Below are 20358 nucleotides of genomic sequence, written 5' to 3' on the forward strand. Positions count from 1 at the left end.
GGCCTGTAGCTGATAGCCAGTATATCTGGAGGGCGGAAATGATTTCTTTTTAAGCTAGAGAATCTGTCTTGGTTCAGCTCTCCTTAGTTAGGGCCTTAAAACCAACATTCAGTAGCACATGAACGGACTGGTTCCTATCTCATTAATGTCTTTGGTATTCCTGAGCATCCATTCATCCATCTCCTTCTCTCAAGGTCTCCCCATGAAACATCCACCAAACTTCCCTATCCACTAAGATAAAACTCTTTTCTTCCCCTTCCCTGCAAAATGGTTTGTTCATTCAAAGCCACAGCCGGTGTTTAGATCCTCTCAAAACTACCTGTGATCCGAACCCTCTCAACTGAGTTGTAAGCAGAGCTGCTTCATGCCTGTCCTGACAGAGAGCGGCTCCATCACTCAGAATTTGCCTATTTCTAGAGACCAAAAGTCTGTTAGATGGCCTGAGAGGGTTCAGGTGCCACCTTGGAGGCACCACCACAATCATGCCAGCTGATCCTTTAACAGGACTGTGAGGTACCAAAAAGGTCCCTAGGGCAGCCCAGAGACCAGTCAGATTTATCTTTGCACTTCAAAGATTGGGGAACAGACTGACTTACATGAAGCTGGATTATGGCATTTTACCTCCACTCCACCACAGCTATTGTAAAAAGATATATTGTTCTAAGATTTCTGATTAGTTGGTTTGGTCTTCTCTTTTTCTTTTTGGGCATCTTTGTAAGGCTCACTCCCTCAACTTCTGCTACGCATCGCATTCTTCCATTCAGAACATCCCTTATAACAGAAACCTGAAACCACAGAGCCGCTTTCCACTTCTTTAATTCTCCACGAGGCATCACTATTATACTGTCATATATGGATGTGTAGATATGTGTGTGTGTGTGTGTGTGTGCATTTGCTTTTTTGAAAAAGCAAAAATGCTCTCCTCACCATCCTGTGTTTGATATAGGCACCCAAGTATGTAGTTAGAAATTAAATAAAGGCCACAAAAACTTCCCAAGGAAGATCATTAAGGAGAAAAATCCTCTCTTCTCTTGCAGCACACAGCTGGCCTTTGAGGCATGCCAGCTAAGGAACAGGTATCACCCGTGCTGATGGGAAGACTGGACCTTTCCCTCTTTGGGTTGTAGCTGAACTTCTATTGGTGGTCCTAGCAAAACAGATTAACTCCCCATTTGTTCCAAGCCAAGTCTTGTCTTCAAACAATGCCTTCACTCTCCCATTAGAATATAAGGACTTGGAGATTTGGGTGGCGAGGTCCTGGCTAGGTAGCAGTCTCTTAAAATGATGTGTTGGCTACACAGAGAGGGAAGGATATGGGAGAATGGCAGGGGAGGAGGGTGAGAGGGAGAGAGAAATGTATCTTCTATTGGGAGCACTGGAAGACAGCAAGCTTTTCAAAGTCGTTGCCGGTATCTCATGAAGGCCCATGCTGCTACCATGGTGAGGGCAAACACTGGCACCAGCACCAGAGCTATGGGGATACCACTCGGCTCCCCTTCACTTCGATGTCCTATAGGCCCATTCTGCACCTGTAACTGGAAGGAAAAGAAAAACATTACTCTAGTGACTCTAGTGACCAATGTGTGTTTACCCCAACTGAAATGTCCACACTGACACATGACCCGGGTCCAGACCACCCAAAGCTGTAACCTCCAAGAACTATCTAGCGGGAGCCCTCTCTGTTTGTTCCAGATTGGTACATCAGCGTCATCAATTCTCTGGAAATAAGTCTGATGGGGAGGTGTTTAACCTTGCTGTGCTACTGACCTAAAAGGATCCGAAGGTAAGCAGATAACCTCTTTCTGTTTCTGTACTGCCTCCACCAAGCTCTATGTCTATCATATTAGGACAATGAAGACATGAGCTGAAGCCTATTGATCCTGTGGGGAAGCTAGAAATTATTGGGCGGGGGCAGGGAGTGTCGACCTTCCTAGAAATGTTTACTTAGAAAGATTGCCAGTCATCAGAAAACAGTAAGAGCAGATCTGAGCAATGTTAACACAGGTACGGTGCCATTTTGGGAAATACTTTGCAATTCCCAAAAGGCACCCACTCCCTCCTAATATAGGGTCATGTCCTTCATCTCTACTTTCTAGCACTGGGCACAGTAGAGATGAAATTTATATGAAACAGAAGTAAAAGACTCGGAGGGAAATAAGGAAAAAGAAAAAATCATATCCAAGTGGTAATAACCTTCCACTGCCTAGGCATTCCCTTTTGAGGCTGGTGGCCTTTCTTAATATTAACTTTTAATAGCTAACTTGCAGTTATGAGTCATAATACCATCTTGTTTCAGTTCAATGGTATCGACCTCCTCATTGCAACCAGTGAAAAGTCTGACCATTCCATCTGAAAGGCAACACCGCACAAACTACCTTTTCTGTCCTCTCTCCCACCTACCTCTACATCTTTCACTCATTTCCTGTTGAGATTTCCTGAGAAGGCATGCCAATAGTAAGATATGGTTTTTAGGGCTAGGCCAATTCTCTGACCAGAAATTTTATCAGGAGTTATTTATGGATGTTTCCTAAAATGTGAACTTTGAAAATAATTTCCCACATGCCTTCAAAAAGCACTAATCATACCTGAAGTGTATACCTGTGTTCGTTACTTGCCTTTATCTATTGCACAAAGCCTTCCATGCTTTAGAAACAGAAGAGCCAAGGCAGAAACAGCTGATTACCAATACTGTCGCTTATGGATCTGTTTTCGAATCCATCACATGCAGATTCTGCTTGCAACCATGGCTGTTTTCTCAAGTGTCTTTCATGCCTAGCCCCTTCCAATTTTGAACTATCTCCTGTTAGGCCCTTCTTCAGGCTCTGAAGCCTCACTCAAGAGCTGAGTGAGGCAGGACAGCATTAATTTTAGAGGGAGTAACTTTAAAGGCACACTGAACCTATGCTGTAAACGCACTCTGAAGTCCTTGGTGCTATGGAAAGAATTAGGTCTACCTGGCTTCTCCACCCATCATCCAAATTATTAAACACTAGGAACTAAGACGTGGATGCAAGGATAGGTGCTGCTTTGATGAAACTCCGAAATCCATTTCCTTTTTCCTGGAGTTCCCCTCTGAGCATTATAGCTTTGGTCAACAGTGTCATCAAGATGGTAAGAAATGGGGTTCATGGTGGTGACAGGGAAAAGCACATAGTGGGTATCAGAAAATCCACCATCTTTCGTTTACACTTTGAGTTTCCTTAATAAGTATGTTCAAGGGCAGACATAGGCTTCCCTCCCTACTAAAAATAAAACTGATGCTGGTTGTATTTTTCCCCATTTATTTAAATTTTGTTGTCACGCTTTATATTTAAGGCACGTCACCTTGAAGCCAGGACCTAGGCTGCAAGCATAATGTTTGAATTTCCTTTCATGATAAGCGGAAGTCCCTGCAGACCCCTGCCTGTGCCAGACAAGCTCTTTAAAAAAGTGAGAATGGGAGGGGGAAAAAAAGCCAAACGCACTACCGAAGAGGCTTTATTCCCACAAAAGCCTGGTGCCAGCTCGCTGGCTGCAAATAAACACCTACCCTGTGCTGTACTCTTAGGGACACAGCATAGCCTGCGTTACGAAAGAGGTCTACAGCATCCTGGTGCAGCAAGTTCTTTAGGTCTTGGCCATTTACCTGTCAAAAACAGCAAGAAAAGTAGTGAGAGAGGGAGAATGTGAATTCTCCTAAGTCAAAGATTTACATTCATGTGACTGGACATTTAAAAAACTACAGAGCAAATTCCAAGGGCTAGGAGAATGGGAATGTTACGTAGAACTCAGAGTAACTTTTGTCATTTTTAAAGCTATGTTTTCCTAGAACTGAGGTTCCATGGGCCATTTGAAGAGCACCAAGGTTAAAAAAAAAAAAAGTCTCTCCTTCACCTTAGCTCTTACTGCCTGTCTCATTTTGACACTTGGGTTTCTGTTACAGTATTTGTGTGTCTTCCATGAGCATCAGCCTGCTTCCCTACAGCCGACATGGTCTTCCGAGTTATCCTCTATCCTTTATATTCCTAATCCTTAGCATTGCCAGAGTCAACTCTGGAAATATAACTTGATGAAACTCTACAAATGTAACTCTACGAAACAAACCTACTAGCCCATTTTATTGGTCTTATTCAATTGTGAACAATTTCCCTTGATTCCATGAATACTCCCATCCTTCTCCAATTTACTAATTTTACACTATTTCTTTGATGATATAAAGTCCTAAAAAATGTTTCAGTGTAGGTCAGTCCTACCACTTAGAGGTGAGAGGTGACCGGTGGTAGTAATACTTTTTAGCGTCAGGAGTGACAGTGTCCACAAGTGACATCTATCCTGTGCTGTACTCAGTGACACAGCATAGCCCACTCTATGCAAGATTTACACATCTTTGGTACATGTTGGTGTCCGCAACAGCAACAGCACCAAGAACACTTAATGTATTTACTTGGTAGGTTCTGTGCTGTATGCTTCACATACACTACGTAATGTACTTCTCACAATAATCCTATGAGGTAGACACCATTTTTATCTTGTCTTCACAATGAAGAAACTCTACCCTAAGTCACAGTAGGTATAGGAGCTAGGGCTAGTGTTTTTAAATACTGGAAGGTTAAAGTGCCCTTGCAATTTACGGTTCCTTCTGTGCTATAATTCTTCCACCTTGACTATTCTATTCCACCTTGACTATTCTTTTTTTGTTCATTTATTTTGAGAGAGAGAGACAGAGAGCACTAGTAGGGGAGGGGCAGAGAGAGAGAGAGGGAGAGAGAGAATCCCAAGCAGGCTCCGTGCTGTCAGCAAGGAGCCTGATGTGAGCCTTGATCCCATTAACCATGAGATCATGACCTGAGCTGAAATCAAGAGTTGGACACTTAACCAACTATTCTCTAACTATTGTCAGCTGAAGCTCAAGCCATTGACTTATTCAAGCCTCTCATCTTGTTACTATCTTCCTTCTCCAAGAGGTTCTCCATATAATCCCCTGCCAATGCCCTTGGTGAATTAATCTAACTAACAACACTTTGGTGTTACAGACTGTCTACCTTTCCATATTAACAGTTTCCTGCTCTATTTCCACTTTAGTCACCAACTGGCATATGCCTTTGACTTCAGCAATGGGCATGCTTCAGCTCCACTATCTCAAACTCCCGGACCACAATTTATACTCCTTTCACACTTCATATTCCTCTACTCCATGTGCTCATTATCCTCATCAAAATCTTTTAACCTTTTTAGGCTTTACTTGCATCCTTACCCATCTAGGAGTTCTTGCTGTTATTTCAACAAAGCACTTGGTAAACTATTCGAATCCCTAGCCCCTATAATCTTCTGCCATCTTTCCAGACCTGTACAACACACTGCATTTACTTTCCTTGTCCTGAGTTTAATGTTCCTGGGGAAAAATACACACACACACTTTCCAGCACAGATCCATGCTGGCTGACACTTGCTATATACTCATGACCTCTCTACTAACCTGGTGAAACCCCTAATGAATTCCCAGCGGCAGCTGTTCCAGACCATTCCTACCATCAAACCCCAACTCCAACCCCATCTCTTCTCTCTGCAGATTCCTTTGCCTTATCTTTCTTGAGAATATGGATAACTTTCCACACACTCTCCATTTTCTTTCCACCTCGTTCCAAGTTTCAGGACAGCCTCCCGCTGCTGCTTTGCCCTTCTTTCTGAATTAGATGTTTCCTTTACCAAGGCTAAGCTATTCCCTAGTGCTCTTGGTCATATCCCTTCTAGCCTTCTTATAGAACTTAAGTGGTTCCTTGCTCCTCTTGATTCCTTTATTATTGCTCTTGGCTCCTTCTCAACTAAAATTATCCTCATTTACACAGAAAACAATATAAATATTTCTTGAACCCACTATCACCCTCTTCCCATCTTTTCTCCTCTTCCTTTCATTGCAAACTTCGTTTGAAAGCACTATCCTCCACTTCTTCAGCAGCCATTCACTCTTTATTCCCTGGTACTCTCGTAATATAAGGTGGGAGGAAAGCATATGCTGTCCTGCAGCTCAGCAGTGACTTCCCATTACCAAATCCTACAGCCCTTCCTGTCTTCAGACCTCCTCCCTTTTGCAGTTCTCTCCAATCTCAGCTTATGCATATGTAGCTCTCCTAGTTCTTGAATGATTCCTTTCCTGATGCCTCTTCCCTTCCTTCCTCTTTAAGGCGAGTAAATATTCCTCCATGTCAGTAGTCCTCTGTCTTCTGAACTTCTCTACCATGATGACCTTTCACAATTTCACCTGTAATCTGCAACACAACTCCCAAATGTTTATCCTTATTTCTACTTCTGGATTTGCCAGTTTCTTGTTGGGTGCCTGAACCCAAATATTCTGTTAGATCCCAATCAATATATCCAACGCCTCCTTTTTTACTTCCCACAAAACCAGACTATCCCAACTTCCCTCTTCTTGCTACTACCATTCCTTCAGACTAAAACTCTGATAATATTTTTAAACTCCACTCTTTGTCAATCTTCACATAAAACAGACTATCAAATCCTATAGCCTAACATAGTATAATTCCTCGTACACGATTTTCTTTGAATTGCCTCTCTCTTTAGGCTGTGGATGCTTTCAGATGAACTATCATGATCACCTTCTCTCTGATTCACTTTCCTCTAGGCCCTCCCCCACTCTAACCTATTCAAACACTATGTCTCCAGATCAATCCTCCTAAAGTACAATCCTATGTATACCACTTTACTGCTTAAAAACAAAAACAAAACTGGAGGCAGGGAGAATGACTGATTTTTCATTCTGGTATGCAAAGTCCTCCAGGAAATGGCTCCAACCCACATTCCCAGTTTAATCTCACGTTATTCCTTTTCATAACTGTGCTCTAAGTCATATAACTCACTGTCCCTAGGACATAAAACATATATTCTTACCTTCATACCTGTGCCCTAGCTATTTCCACCATCTGAATACACTTCCCTTTTTAAAAATTCTATGTATCTAACAAGATCAGTCTTGCTATCTATAATGTAGAAGTGAATATAGTTTTCTAGTTGATGGACTTTAATTTCACGCTACAAAGCCACCTTCTGATTAGTGTTTTGTTTTTTGTTTTTTGTTTTTGGTAGCCATGCCACAGGGAAAGAACTTCAGGAGTCCTAGAACCATCACAATGAATTCTCAACAACTCAACTTTCCAGTTAATTCCTGGGGGAGAGAATAGGTGTGAGACTGCTGATTATACTGAGAAGGCTCCTGTAACTAATCTACCCCATGTGATAACTGTATTTTTCATTGTAAGGAAATAAGTGTTTTCTCTTAGAGACAAATAATGAAGCAGTCATGTCAACAAATGCCAAAGATACCAGAGCTCAGTATGAGAGCCAAGTTTCATAGTGACATGAATGCAAGTGGGAGAACTGAGTCACTACATGACATGCGATGGCAGGAGTACTGAGGTCAAAGTCATCTTTGCAATCACAGCCAACACTAATTGCTAGGAATCACTGCATATTTATCATCATGTCTGGAGAGGTCTCTTCATTTTACATGTACTAACCTATTTAGTCTTCGCGATGATCCCATGAGTTAGGAACCCCCCATGTTATAGATGAAAAACTTGAAAGGCTATGCAGCTTGTCCACAGGCATAAAGAATGGAAGCAGCAAAGCCAGGACTCAAATAGCCTGACCGCAAAACCTTCACTTTAAGATGCAAAACCATACGGGTGCCTGGATGGCTCAGTTGGTTAAGCAGCCCACTTCGGCTCAGGTCATGATCTCGCAGGTTCTTGGGTTCGAGCCCCGCATTGGGCTCTGTGCTGACAGCTCAGAGTCTGGAGCCTGCTTTGGATTCTGTGTCTCCCTCTCTCTCTTTCTCTGCCCCTCCCCCACTCCTGCTCTCTCAAAAATAAAAAAACAACAACATGAAACCATAGAAGTTTACATTGTAAGTAAGGATTTTATTTCAGGAACATATCACTATCCATCATATTGATGTTGTTCACTGAATTTTTACTGGTTTTACAGTTTCATTTGTTTCAAATGTTATACATTTAAAAAATTTTAGTTGTATAAAATATAAGTTGTTTATATATTTTTATTCATGTGCATATATTGAAGCAGCATTAAAATTTAAGAAGCTAAAATTTAGTCAAGTGCCACTTCATTGACAAGACCTTTCTAAAGAATTCTAGTGTGAGTGATTTACTTTTCTGTATCTCCATACTATTTAGTGATCTTAAAGCTCAAAGCGAACTCTGTCCTATATTACATCACTTTACATTGTACTGTAAATAACTTGGAAAGGCTGTATTGCAAAACTCATCATTATAACTCCTGTTATATCTAAAGAGTACTTTGAACAACACTTGAGTAGAATAAATGTTACGTGATCTCCTGAGGTTTGCTCATAGACTGCACCCTGTAAGAGCCCGACTGACCTATTATCAGTATTATACAATGCTGAAAGGCCTGGACTCTGACAGCAGCTTTATCTGCCAGTGACTCAGTGTGTAACCTTGGTCCTCACCTGAGCCTCCTTCTGCCAATGGGGAAGAAAGACATTGGTAATATCAGGCAAAAGAAGGTGCTAGACAGGGCACACGCCAATTATACGAATTATGCCTTTCAACTCTCCTAGTTAAGCCTAAAGGTATTCTAATATAAAAGGACACTTACTCTAATTACTTAAAAAACCAAAACAAAACCCACGGGGGCGCCTGGGTGGCTCAGTTAGTTAAGCGTCTGACTCTTGATTTTGGCTCAAGTCATGGTCTCGTGGTTTCGTGGTTTCGAGGCCCACTCTGTGCACTGACTGCATATGGAGCCTGCTTAGGATTCTCCTCTCTCCACCCCTCCTCTGCTTGTACTCTCTCTGCCTCTCTCAAAATAAATAAATAAACTAAAAAAAAAACCAAACAAACAAAAACAAAACCCAAACAAGAGGCTTTTAGACATTCCAAGGGAATGTCTTTTTTAAACCATTTCTTATCCTCAAGGTAAAACAGCCCCATAAAACAAATTATGATTCTTTGTCTCATGACAAGGCCACCTCTAATCCAAAGCCAAACTGGCTTTCCAAAATTTGCCTCCTCTAAGCATTTTTAGATTCTACCTCATACTGACTAACCACCAAGTTCCGTAGATTTTACCCCTAAATGTATGTGGAGCTCACTCTTTGTCACCACCCATACTAATAAATGGAGGTTCTCGATACGTGATCCCAGAACCAGCAGCATTAGCATTCACTTGGGAACTTAAAAGTTAAAAGCAATACATGCTTTCACAAGCCATCCACGTGATTCTGAGTCTGAGTTAATTCTAATCTAAACTAACTGAAACAAACTTTAGTGGTCTCTACATCCAGCCTACTTACCCTATTTAATACATATGCTGTGCATACACAGATTTCATCAGTGATTTTCCATTTACCAAAGTAGTGATTTTCAAATATGAGTCTATTGACCCATCACAGAAGATAGTGAGGTCAATCCAGTGGGTCAAGAGCAGTATTTAACTTTAAAAAAGTGAAATTAGAAGAAAACATAATAGAATGTATCACATATAGAAGAGATATTATTTTCTTAAACTTTGCTTCAATTATGTCTGTATGCATGTGCATGTGTGTGTATTACCTACTATAGGTCATAACGTGAAACGTTTCAATAGCACTTGCCTACAGTAATGCCTCTCAAAATTTATTCACATTTTTTATTCATACCCCAGGGATCGTGTTATAATGAAGATTTTGATTCCAGTAAGTCTGGGAGGGTTTCTGAGACTGCATTTCTAATAAGATCGCAAGTAATGGCCAGATGGTCCGTGGATCTCACTTTTAGTACCAAGCTACTCAACCAAGAAACCTAGAACATTGCTAAACTTGCTACTTCAGCTTCCTTAACTCATGGCATAGTTTTATTGAACTTGAGATATGGCAGATTTGCAACATGCTAGAAAATTTTGCTGACTGAATGTTCGGAGAACTGTAATGGTGGTGTTCTAATTAACATATAGGGAAACATACATGTTTTTCCCTTTAACTATAGTTGTTAGCAGTCTTCAAAATGGAGTTTCCTATTTTCTGTCTTAGGAAATTAATAAACTGAGTTAAATTTAGTTTTCTTTGATGATTAACAATTTTGAATAGCCTGAAAAAAATTGTTTGAATTGCCTCAAGAGCTCTAACTATAGAATAATATCAATATAAATGTATAAAATGTAGAGAAGAAATGGACTCAATTTAATAAGCATTGACTTCTGATTATACTCTGGATATTTTAATTTCTTGCCAAGATCCTGAAATGAACTCTTTCAGTCACCAAATTAAGAATTATATTTGACAAGAACAAGAAATGGAGCTGACTAGTGGCCCAATCTGTGTGTACCATTTTGTTATACAAGGGGTTTGGTCAAAATGGAATATTCATTTATTCAATGCAAAACTCAGCCACATCACCTTGAGCTCCTGAGCTTCATAAAAATGTAGAGTTGGCCAAGGACTGACTATTCTTGACTATCCACCTCCCTTCATTGAGGCAGACACACAAGGAAAATAAACCTAGGCAGTTTAACTTTTTTTTTCAGAAAAATAAAATTTCCCCAGGTTCCCTGGTAACCTATACAAATATTAAATCACCTCACTATCACATGCACAAAATAAACTTTGGTGAGGAATCTCCATCTCTAGCCCTCATGTCAACCTCAGCTCTATTCCATTGGTAAGATCTGTTTTTGTTTCATGGTGGTCAGATGCAATAGGGCCTTAAATTGCATGGTAAGTCATGCAATTACTTAATATTCCTTGAAAAACATGGGCATAATCTGGGGAGAAATGGAAAGATTGAATTGTCAATAATAATTCACAGGAAACCTAGATCCCTTAATGATACTTCTATTAGTTATCCAAAATGAATGTGCTAAGGAAGTGACTCCAAAGCCAGTAATCGGGTACTTAAGTACATCAAAGGGATAAAGTGAGTTACAGAGGAGACATAACCATTTAGTGGTTAATGCCTAACAAGTTAACCTAAGGACAGAAAGGGGATAAGATGGTGAGGCAACAGAAGCTTATTTCTTAAGGAACAGGGTCTAGAAAGAAGAATTTTGGAGCAAACTCCTGGAAGGGAAACTGGAGTCAAATAAGATAGCCCCAGAAAGAACAGAGAAGGGTGCCTGGGTGGCTCAGTCGGCTAAGTGTCCAACTTCAGCTCAGGTCATGAGTTTGTGAGATCAAGCCCTGTGTCAGGCTCTATGCTGACAGCTCAGAGCCTGGAGCCTGCTTCGGAGTCTATGTCTCCCTCTCTCTGCCCCTCTCCCGCTCACGTTCTGTCTCTCTTTCTCTCAAAAATTAACATAAAGAAATTTAAAAAAAGAAAAAAGAATGGAGAGAATATACTGGCCTTGTCCTCCTGTACATGCTTTTTCTCTTTCTCAGCTTCCCTTTATTTCTCTCCATATCTGTCTTAAAATTTTGCCTTTTCTTTGCCGGGCATTTCCTCCCTCTTTTCTTTGCCATGTCTTAACTGGCCAAAACATAAACTTGAATCATTCTTTGTTATGTGTCTTACAGATATTTGTTTAATACTTAATATCTTTTATAGATCTTTGTAATATTTCTCATATTTCTTTTACTTTGATAAAGTAAAATCCTCCTTGCTATAAATTTTAAAAAGAAGCGAGTTGAGTTTTTTCGACATCTACTTTTTCTTTTCATGGCCATTTATCTCCTACCATACCCTTTTAAAAAACTCGAGCGGACCTTCCAGTAATTTCTTTTCTCCGTGAGGCAATGACCCACATAAGTAAGGCCCCTCATCTCAGCTTATGTCTAATAAATTCTCTCATAGTGAGCTTTATGTCCTTTTTTCCCCTAATTCTATCCCTTATATTCAGTTTTTATATGAAACCATACATAAAATCTATTAATTCACATGCAACTTTCTGTTTAGGAGAACTAGTCTGAGCTCCTCATTTACCAGTATACTGATTAAGAGTAAAGGCTCCAAATTCAGACAGACCAGTTTTAGCCCTCTGCCACCTACTAGCTGTGTGACCTTGGGCGAGCGGCTTGACTTCACTAAGAACTCAGCTTCTTTAGCTGCAAAATAGTCATAATAAACGTATCCACCTCGTAGGATTACCACAATATTAAACAAATTTAAAGTTCTCAGCATATTGCTCAGCATATGGTGCTCAAAAACTAACCATTCTCATTCTTCAATAATCTATCTTTTACCAAACTTTTTTGAATAACATGGTTGTCCTCTTAACCCCTATACTTTTCAAATGTAACCCAGGCCCCAGTTTCCTGGAGACAATGTGGTAAATGGCACTTTAAAATGCATAGTTTCTAACTACATGCTATACCTTTAACAACTCACTCTCAAATTTTCCTTAATGTACCATTCAAGCTGATTTCATGTTTTTAGGATATCTTTCTCCAGGGAGCGATAGGAAATAATCTGCTTGTAAGCTTCTCAGGATCGTTTTGGGATAAAGGTATTTATCACTGTACCTCTCAAATTAATAAACAGGATCTAGCAGCTCAATGGACTGAAAAGAGGCAAAACAGTTGGTGAGAAGGACGAAAATAGGATGTTACCATCCATGACACTGTATTTATATTTTGGATCAGCCAACCTTTCTGGGCTTGCCTGGATTTCTCAACCTGTTCATCTGTTAAATACATATTGAGCATTGTGCAAGGATACAAAAAATTTAAAAAGATCCAGTCCCTGCCCTTGAGGAACTTCTAGAACATTAAAAAAACAAAAACAAAAAACTAATGCTTACCATGTAGTGTCTTATTGCAAAATATATAGCAGAGTGAAATGGGAGCACAGTGGACACATATCCAAATGAGAATGCCTTCCAATTTCCAATTCTTAATAACAGGTGAGAAAGGATCTGAGTCTAAAAAGGACACTTTAATTCCTACCTTCCTTTTTTGTCTCTTTGGAGTAAAGGAAGACACACATTAGTGTTTCAATTAACAAAAGGGAGGTGATAAAGTATAACTGAAGAAAGACAACAATTGTGGGTTTTAAGTCCTTTTCCCCATATCGGTCCCTCACCCTCCCTGTTCCCTGTTTTTTGAACTTGGGTAAGTAGCTTCATATTCTGGACTTACAGGCCTTGCTATCAAGTGAGGTATTATCCTCCTTCCTCCATGGCAGGGCTGGAAAAGGTGACTGATCAAGGTCCCTCCCACCGAATTCTACAATCCAGAAATTTCCAGATCCAAAAAGGCAGGCAGAAATCTTCCCAAAGAAGGGGCCAAGGGTAAGAACTGGGGTCTAGGGAGCAAGGAACAGCGAAGGAGGCCGAAGCCAGTTCTCACCGAGAGGATCTTATCACCCTCCTGGAGCCGCCCATCCAGGGCCGCAGCCCCATTCTCTTTGATGCGGCTGACGTAGATGCCACTGTCGTTGGAGACATACTGCTGATCTGTCCCACCGACGATGTTGAAGCCCAGCCCTGAGAAAATCATGGAGGAGTTGTGAAGGAGAGAGTGGCGAAGAAGAAAGGGATTAGAGAAGAAGAGGAAAAAGAAAGAGGAAAGGCCTAGTGGGGAGGGGAGGCTGGCGAGTCAACTGTAACGTTAACTAGTCAATAGACCCAGGCAAGGTCAATGAAAAGTATCATCAACAGAGGTCAACAGTACCCAGAGTTGCCCACTTAGACCAAGCTAGACTAAAAATACAAACAGGGTAATCAACATAGTTTGTTGAGTATGAAAAGAAAAATCTATACTAAACTCAGTGAAAGAATAATGGTGATTCTTGTAAGATGTGCTTCTGTTCACATCTGATTTTGATTCTGCTGGTGGCTTTCAGAGGACCCAATTCTCGACTTTCTCGATATGAATGTAACAGGGTAAGCAGTGTTCATGAGAAGAAGCCATGCATTTAACTAATTAGCAAATGAGCTATTTTTTTTAATACTTATTTAAGTAATCTCTACACACAAAGTGGGGCCTGAACTCACAACCCAGAGATAAAGCATTGTGCATGTTGTTCTGACTGAGCCAGCCAGGTGCCCCTGAACTATTTTCAATTTAGTGGAGGAGAGATTCCTAACCAAACCTTCCCCTTCATACTTCTCTTCTCCCAACCTTGAGGACAATTTGTGTATGCAGGTGTTTTGGAGGAAATGGTCTTAGGAGTTTCATTTTTTCTTCTACTTAGCATGAAGGGCAGTAGTGTCAGGAACTAGGGAGGTAACTGAAGCTTCATGATGGGACTAAATCACCAAATTCACTCTTGTTTCCTTTTCTACTTTCAGTGCAAACAACTACATATTCAGGTAGTTTGCCAAGTTTTATCCACTGTAGAGAACGGACTACCCACTGATTAGCAACTCTCCATCTCGCCCCTCACCCTCACCCCTGGCAACTACCCTTTGACTCTTTGCTTCTGTGAGTCATTTAAATAGGTATAAAATTTCAGTTATGCAAGATGAGTAAGTTCTAGAGATCTGAGGTACAACATGGTGCCTACAGATAATAACAGTGTTACCGCACTCTTAAAAATCAGTTAAGAGAGGAGGTCTCATCTGACCACCAAAGTATCATTTCCATGAACCCACCACTCAGCTGTTGGAAGAATTTCACTTTACAAAAACCACTTTTATAAAGGAAAGAGAAGGAAAAGAAAGAATATAAAAGAAAAGGAAAGAACCTCCTGGGGTTTTCTTTATGTCAGATACTGTAGAATTCATAGCCACAGCGAAAAGAGAAAAGGGTTTGGAAACAATGGAAAAAACAAAAGTCTGGTGGCACGATTAGAAGGAATGGCCATAATCACTAGCTTACTATTGGTTTCAACAGAAAAGATACTTAAGGAGACATACGTGAGCTTTCTTAAAAATTCTCCCCATTGATAGGATGAAAGCTTCTATGTAAAGCTCACAGTGTTAACACAAGTACTAGCAAATCAATCTGTGAGTGAAAGAAACACATGGCCAAAAGGAGAGAAGCAGCAGGAAACATCTCTACACAGCATACCTTGTGCACAGTCTCTGCAGGTAGAGAATGAAAAGGATTTAAGATACATGATAGAAAGCTACTTCTAGAAGATGACTATTTCAACTTCCTTGAAGGGTAGGGTATGAAAACTTAAGTTATTAAATGGTTTTTCTTAGAACACTCTTAATTTGTTTCATAGTGGGTGGGAGGTACTGGAAAGGGGATGGTGGGTAGTTATAACTATGAGAAAGGGGATGGTGGGTAGTTATGAGAGAAGACAGAAAGGTAGGTGAAGCCTGATTGTTGAAGGCTTTGAAACCACTTCAAAACTGTGACTGGTTTGAGCAAGGTGGCTGAGGACAACCAGCCTCTCACAATACTAGCACAAACTATTTGGAGCAAATCTTTCAAATCTAACATCTTTACTAAACACTATAGATGACTGGGGATTTGGGGATAGGAAGCATGTGTTAAGCAGCCTAATGCAATATAATTGTTAGAAAGAGGAAGGAATTTGCTACTGTTATTCAAAGCTACAGAAGAGTGCCTAAAAAAAGGAGAGTGGGAGAAATCTAATCGAAATTTTCTATGAACACGTAAGTACAGTCTACTCTCACCCAGAAGTCACGCTTCAATGGCATGTTTATAAGCGATCGCTATGTCAGTTGTAAATGCACTACGCCATTTAACATGAAAACTCTGAGGCTGGCAGGAAGTCTCTTTCTTCATTAAGAGCATTTAGAGAACTGAACTCACCCATAATTCGAAGCATTGCTGAAATAAAATGGGAGTCACCAAAGCACTGGGCAGCAGTACTACCAATTCAAACCTGGGCCCTACATTAATCCCCAAGTCATCTGTTCATTAAAAATTTCCAATCATTTACTATGCGTCAGGCGCTGTGTTATGTTCTGAGGAAGACATAAAGCTAAACTGGATAGTCCCTGCTTTAACCACAAACAGAAATTTACCCTCTTGCCTGTCCCTTTTAGATTGTGCAGAGGCTAATCAGAGGCAGAACACCTGGTCATAAATTCAACTCCATAACTTATCACATGTGTGGACTTACTAAGTCAGTGTACCTCTAATCCTCGGTTTCCTTTTCTGTAACGTAAGGATTACAAGTTCTGCCCTCTCTACCTCAAAAGGTAATTGCTAGGGTCTAATAACATCAAATCTGAAAAAATCCTTCATAATCTACAAAGTAGTTACTGTAAGAGCAGTTGTCAATAAACAGTGGTGCCTGCTACAGCCCAAACTGGACAGTTTGATGGAAAAAAGATTAAAAAGACACAGTACAAATGTGGAAAGTCCTAAAATATAAGAAGACAGATAAAAAATCCATCCAACTATTAGAACAAGACTGGTTTGGAACTCAAACTTATTGAAATTAAGTATATCTATGGTGACCCAGACATCCCCATCATGAAGAGTTTCTAGCAAGGGTGGTATTTAAAATACACAACAGTCAGTCCAGCACACATACCAATCAATTGCAACAGATGTCAGCTAGAAACAACCAGGAGGAGAAGGGCTCTCCCAGTATGTATCTGCTGATTACCAACTGTGTCTCAGGAAAATCTTCCATAAATAGGGTAGACCACCGATCCTAGTTTGTCTGGGAGTCTTGATGAATACCTGTTATAATTAAAATAGTCCCCTTCAACTTAAAAAGCATCTCATTTTGGACCACTGTGATCATCCTATCTATAAAGGATAATGTAAAAATGTTAACTGCAGCATGTTTTGTGGTAGGGTAAAACTGATGGTAATTTAGATGTCTATACTTTAGGGAACTGATAACTAAAATACAGTTAAAAGTCAGAAGCACTAAGTAATCATATCTAAGGTAACAGGGTTTTAAAATGTAATGTTGGTTATTAATAGCCCAATATCTTCTTATAAATTAGAAACCCATGCACACAAAACAGTATTACCTACTTACAAAACTGCATGCATATATAGGGGCACCTGGGTGGCTCAGTTGGTTAAGCATCTGACTCTCGATTTCAGCTCAGGTCATGATTTCACGGTTCATGAGATTGAGCCTCAAGTCGGACTCTGCCCTGACAATGCAAAGCCTTCTTGGGATTCTCTCTTTCCTTCTCTCTCTCTCTCAAAATAAATAAATATTTTTTTTAAAACACAAAAGACAAAAGTACATGTATTGTTAAAGACATGTAAAGACATGTTAGAATGGGTACCTATGGGGGAAAGGGTACAAGATGAAGTTTAGGGATAAAGGACAAAAATCAAACCAGAGAGGGACCTTGCATTTACTGATGATGACAATGTGTTATGGACCTAAAGGATACAATTAATTCAGCTCTCAGCATCTATGATCCAAAAGGGGCTGAGGGAGAGGAAAAAAGAAAAAGACTAGGACTCAATGGCTTTTTAAAAAGTGAGTGAATGAAGAAGTATTACATAGTGAACTCGGGTTATAATGTGCCAATAATTTTTTTTAAACGTGATAAGATTAAAATGCACTGCTTGGTCTCTAATTTGGAAAAGAAGTCTAAATGCAAGAAAGTAAAGATGGCATAAGAATTACACCACCGTAGGACTAGGAGAGAAAGAAAGTACATCTTGTATAGGAGCTCTGCAAAGTCAAACAAGAAATGCCTTCTTGTGGACACCCCCCAACCTGTCTCCAAGTCTGGACCTTGGGCTCATTTATGTATAAGAGCAGTAATAGTAGAAGCAACAGTTAATATTTACGGAGCATTTAATATGTACCAGCTACCATGCTATGCACTTTGCATACATTATCTCATTTAATCTTCTCAACAAACAGGTGAAGTGATTATTACATTTTACAGATGAATTTGAAGATGAGGCATGAAGAGATTAAGTAATTTTACAAAAGGTTAATCTGGATGTTTGATTCCAAAGTGTGAGTTCTAAATCATTTTGCCATACTCTATCGTTGTAGAAAATAGAAACAACTGCTTTAGGGAAAAAAATCTGCTAAGCAAGGCTGGCTATCTTGGGAGGCAACTTGCCTTTGGGCTGGCCGAACAAGCAATGTTGGAATGATGCTTGTAGAACAGTTCCCAACAGTAATATATTCCAGAGGAAGAACTGGTCATTCTGGAGTTCTGTCACTTGAATCACGGTCCCTAGTGCTTACTTTCAGGCCAAAGAAAGAAAAGCCCTTCATTTATTTTAGATTCTTGTCTTTAAAATTTGTAAGTTATAAGGTAAAAAACAATGTTTAACCATATTGCTCTAGAAATAATAATTCTGGACATAATGAAAATGAAACAAAATAGTCCATTAACACCAATGATGGTAGCCACTTCTTGAATTAGGAATACCAGATTAACAAAACACCCTTATTTCCTTCACTATCAGCATGCAGGTTTTTTTTTTTTTATCCCAAGATAATCTCACTAATTTTCCCTAGATGTCAATCAAACTCACTGTTTAGTGGTAAAATATATATAACATAAAATTTAACTTTTTAGCCACTTTTTAAAAATGTTTATTTGTTTTTGAGAGGAAGAGAGAGAGAGAAAGAAGCAGAGAGACAGAATCCCAAGCAGGCTCCCCACTGTGAGCACAGAGCCCGACCCAGGGTTCGAACTCACCAACCATGAAATCACGACCTGAGCTGAAATTGAATGGATGCTTAACCAACTGAGCCACCCAGTGCCTCTAGCCATTAAAAAAATTTTTTTAAATAATATTTTAATGTTTATTTATATTTGAGAGAGACAGAGTGTGAACAGGGGAGGGGCAGAGAGAGAGGGAGACAGAATCTGAAGCAGGCTCCAGGCTCTGAGCTGTCAGCACAGAGCCCGATGCGGGGCTTGAGCCCACAAACTGCAAGATCATGACCTTAGCCAAAGTTGGACACTTAACTGGCTGAGCCACCCAGGCACCCCTAAAAAAATTTTTTTAACGTTTATTTATTTTTTTGGGACAGAGAGAGACAGAGCATGAACGGGGGAGGGGCAGAGAGAGAGGGAGACACAGAATCAGAAACAGGCTCCAGGCTCTGAGCCATCAGCCCAGAGCCCGACGCGGGGCTCGAACTCACGGACCGCGAGATCGTGACCTGGCTGAAGTCGGACGCCCAACCGACTGCGCCACCCAGGCGCCCCAAAAATTTTTTTAATGTTTATTTATTTTTGAGAGAAAGACACAACACGACTGGGGGGAGGGGCAGATACAGGGAGACACAGAATCTGAAGCAGGCTCCAGGCTGTAAGCTGTCAGCACAAAGCCCAATGCATGGCTTGAACTCACAAACCATGAGATCATAAACTGAGATGAAGTCCAACACTTAACCAACTGAGCCACCCACGCGACCTACCACTAGCCATTTTTGAATGTATAATTAAATGGCATTAAGTACATGCACAATGTTGTGCAACCATCACCACTATCCATATCCAGAACTTTCTCATCATACCAAACAAAAATTCTGTACCCATTAAACAGTAATTCCTCCCCTTCACCTTGGTAACCTCTATTATACTTTAGGTCTCTAGGAGTTTGCATATTCTGTATACCTCATGTAAGTGGAATCATACAATATTTGTTCTTTTGCGACTTGCTTCTTTTTCATTTAGCATAGTATCTTCCAGGTTCATCCATGTTGTAACATGTATCAGAATTTCATTCTTTTTAAAGGCTGAATAATATTCCATTGTATGTACATACGATATTTTGTTATCTACTCATCTCTCAGGGGACATTTGGTTATTTCCACATTTTGGCTACTGTGAATAATGCTATGAACATTGGTGTACAATATCTATTTGAGTCCCTGCTTTCAATTCCTTTGGGCAATTATCTAGGAACTGAATTGCTGGATCACATAGCAATTTTTTAACAATTTGAGGAACTGCTCAAATGTTTCCCACAGTGGCTGCATCATTTAAGATTCCAACAAGCAATGCGCAGGGTTCAAATTTCTCCATATCCTTGCCAATACTTACTTTTACTTGTCTTTTAGATAATAGTCATTCTAGGGGATGTGAAGTGGTATATCATTGTGATTTTGATTTGCACTTTCCTAAAGCTGTGATGTTGAATATCTTTTCATGAGTTTATTGGCCCATATGCATATCTTCTCTGGAGAAATATCTTTCAAGTCTTTTGCTTATTCTGAATTGGTTTTGTTGTTGTTGAGTTATAAGAGTTCTTTATATACTGGATATTAATCCATTATCAGATATATGACTTGCAAATATCTTCTCTCATTCTGTGTTATCTCTGTGTCTTCTGATGCACAAAATTTTTAATTTTGGCAAAACCCAGTTTATTTTTTTCACTGCCTGTACATTTTGTGTCATAGCCAAAAAAAAAAAACAAAAACAAAAACAAAAAAAAACAACCAAAAACAAACCACCAAACTCAAAAATGTAAATATTTTCCCTATCTTTTCATTTAAGAGAGGGAAAGTAATCGGGGTGGGGGGGGGGGGGGGG

At 40.0% G+C, this 20358-nt stretch overlaps 1 protein-coding gene across 1 annotated transcript in view; it reads right to left on the reverse strand.

Annotated features, from left to right (window-relative positions):
- Nucleotides 1–798: 798 nt before the first annotated feature.
- SYNJ2BP (synaptojanin 2 binding protein) overlaps nt 799–20358 on the reverse strand; it is a 34379-nt gene continuing 14819 nt past the window's right edge. The window contains exons 2-4 of the mRNA XM_040477549.1: nt 13292–13428; nt 3530–3625; nt 799–1535 (exon numbers count right to left, since the gene is read on the reverse strand). Coding sequence (XP_040333483.1) covers nt 1395–1535; nt 3530–3625; nt 13292–13428 — 374 coding nt within the window. The 3' untranslated portion in view covers nt 799–1394. The remainder of the gene's footprint in view (nt 1536–3529; nt 3626–13291; nt 13429–20358) is intronic.

The sequence above is a fragment of the Herpailurus yagouaroundi genome, unplaced genomic scaffold (genome assembly GCF_014898765.1).
Source record: "Herpailurus yagouaroundi ecotype Mexico unplaced genomic scaffold, PumYag 141, whole genome shotgun sequence".
Lineage (NCBI taxonomy): Eukaryota > Metazoa > Chordata > Mammalia > Carnivora > Felidae > Herpailurus > Herpailurus yagouaroundi.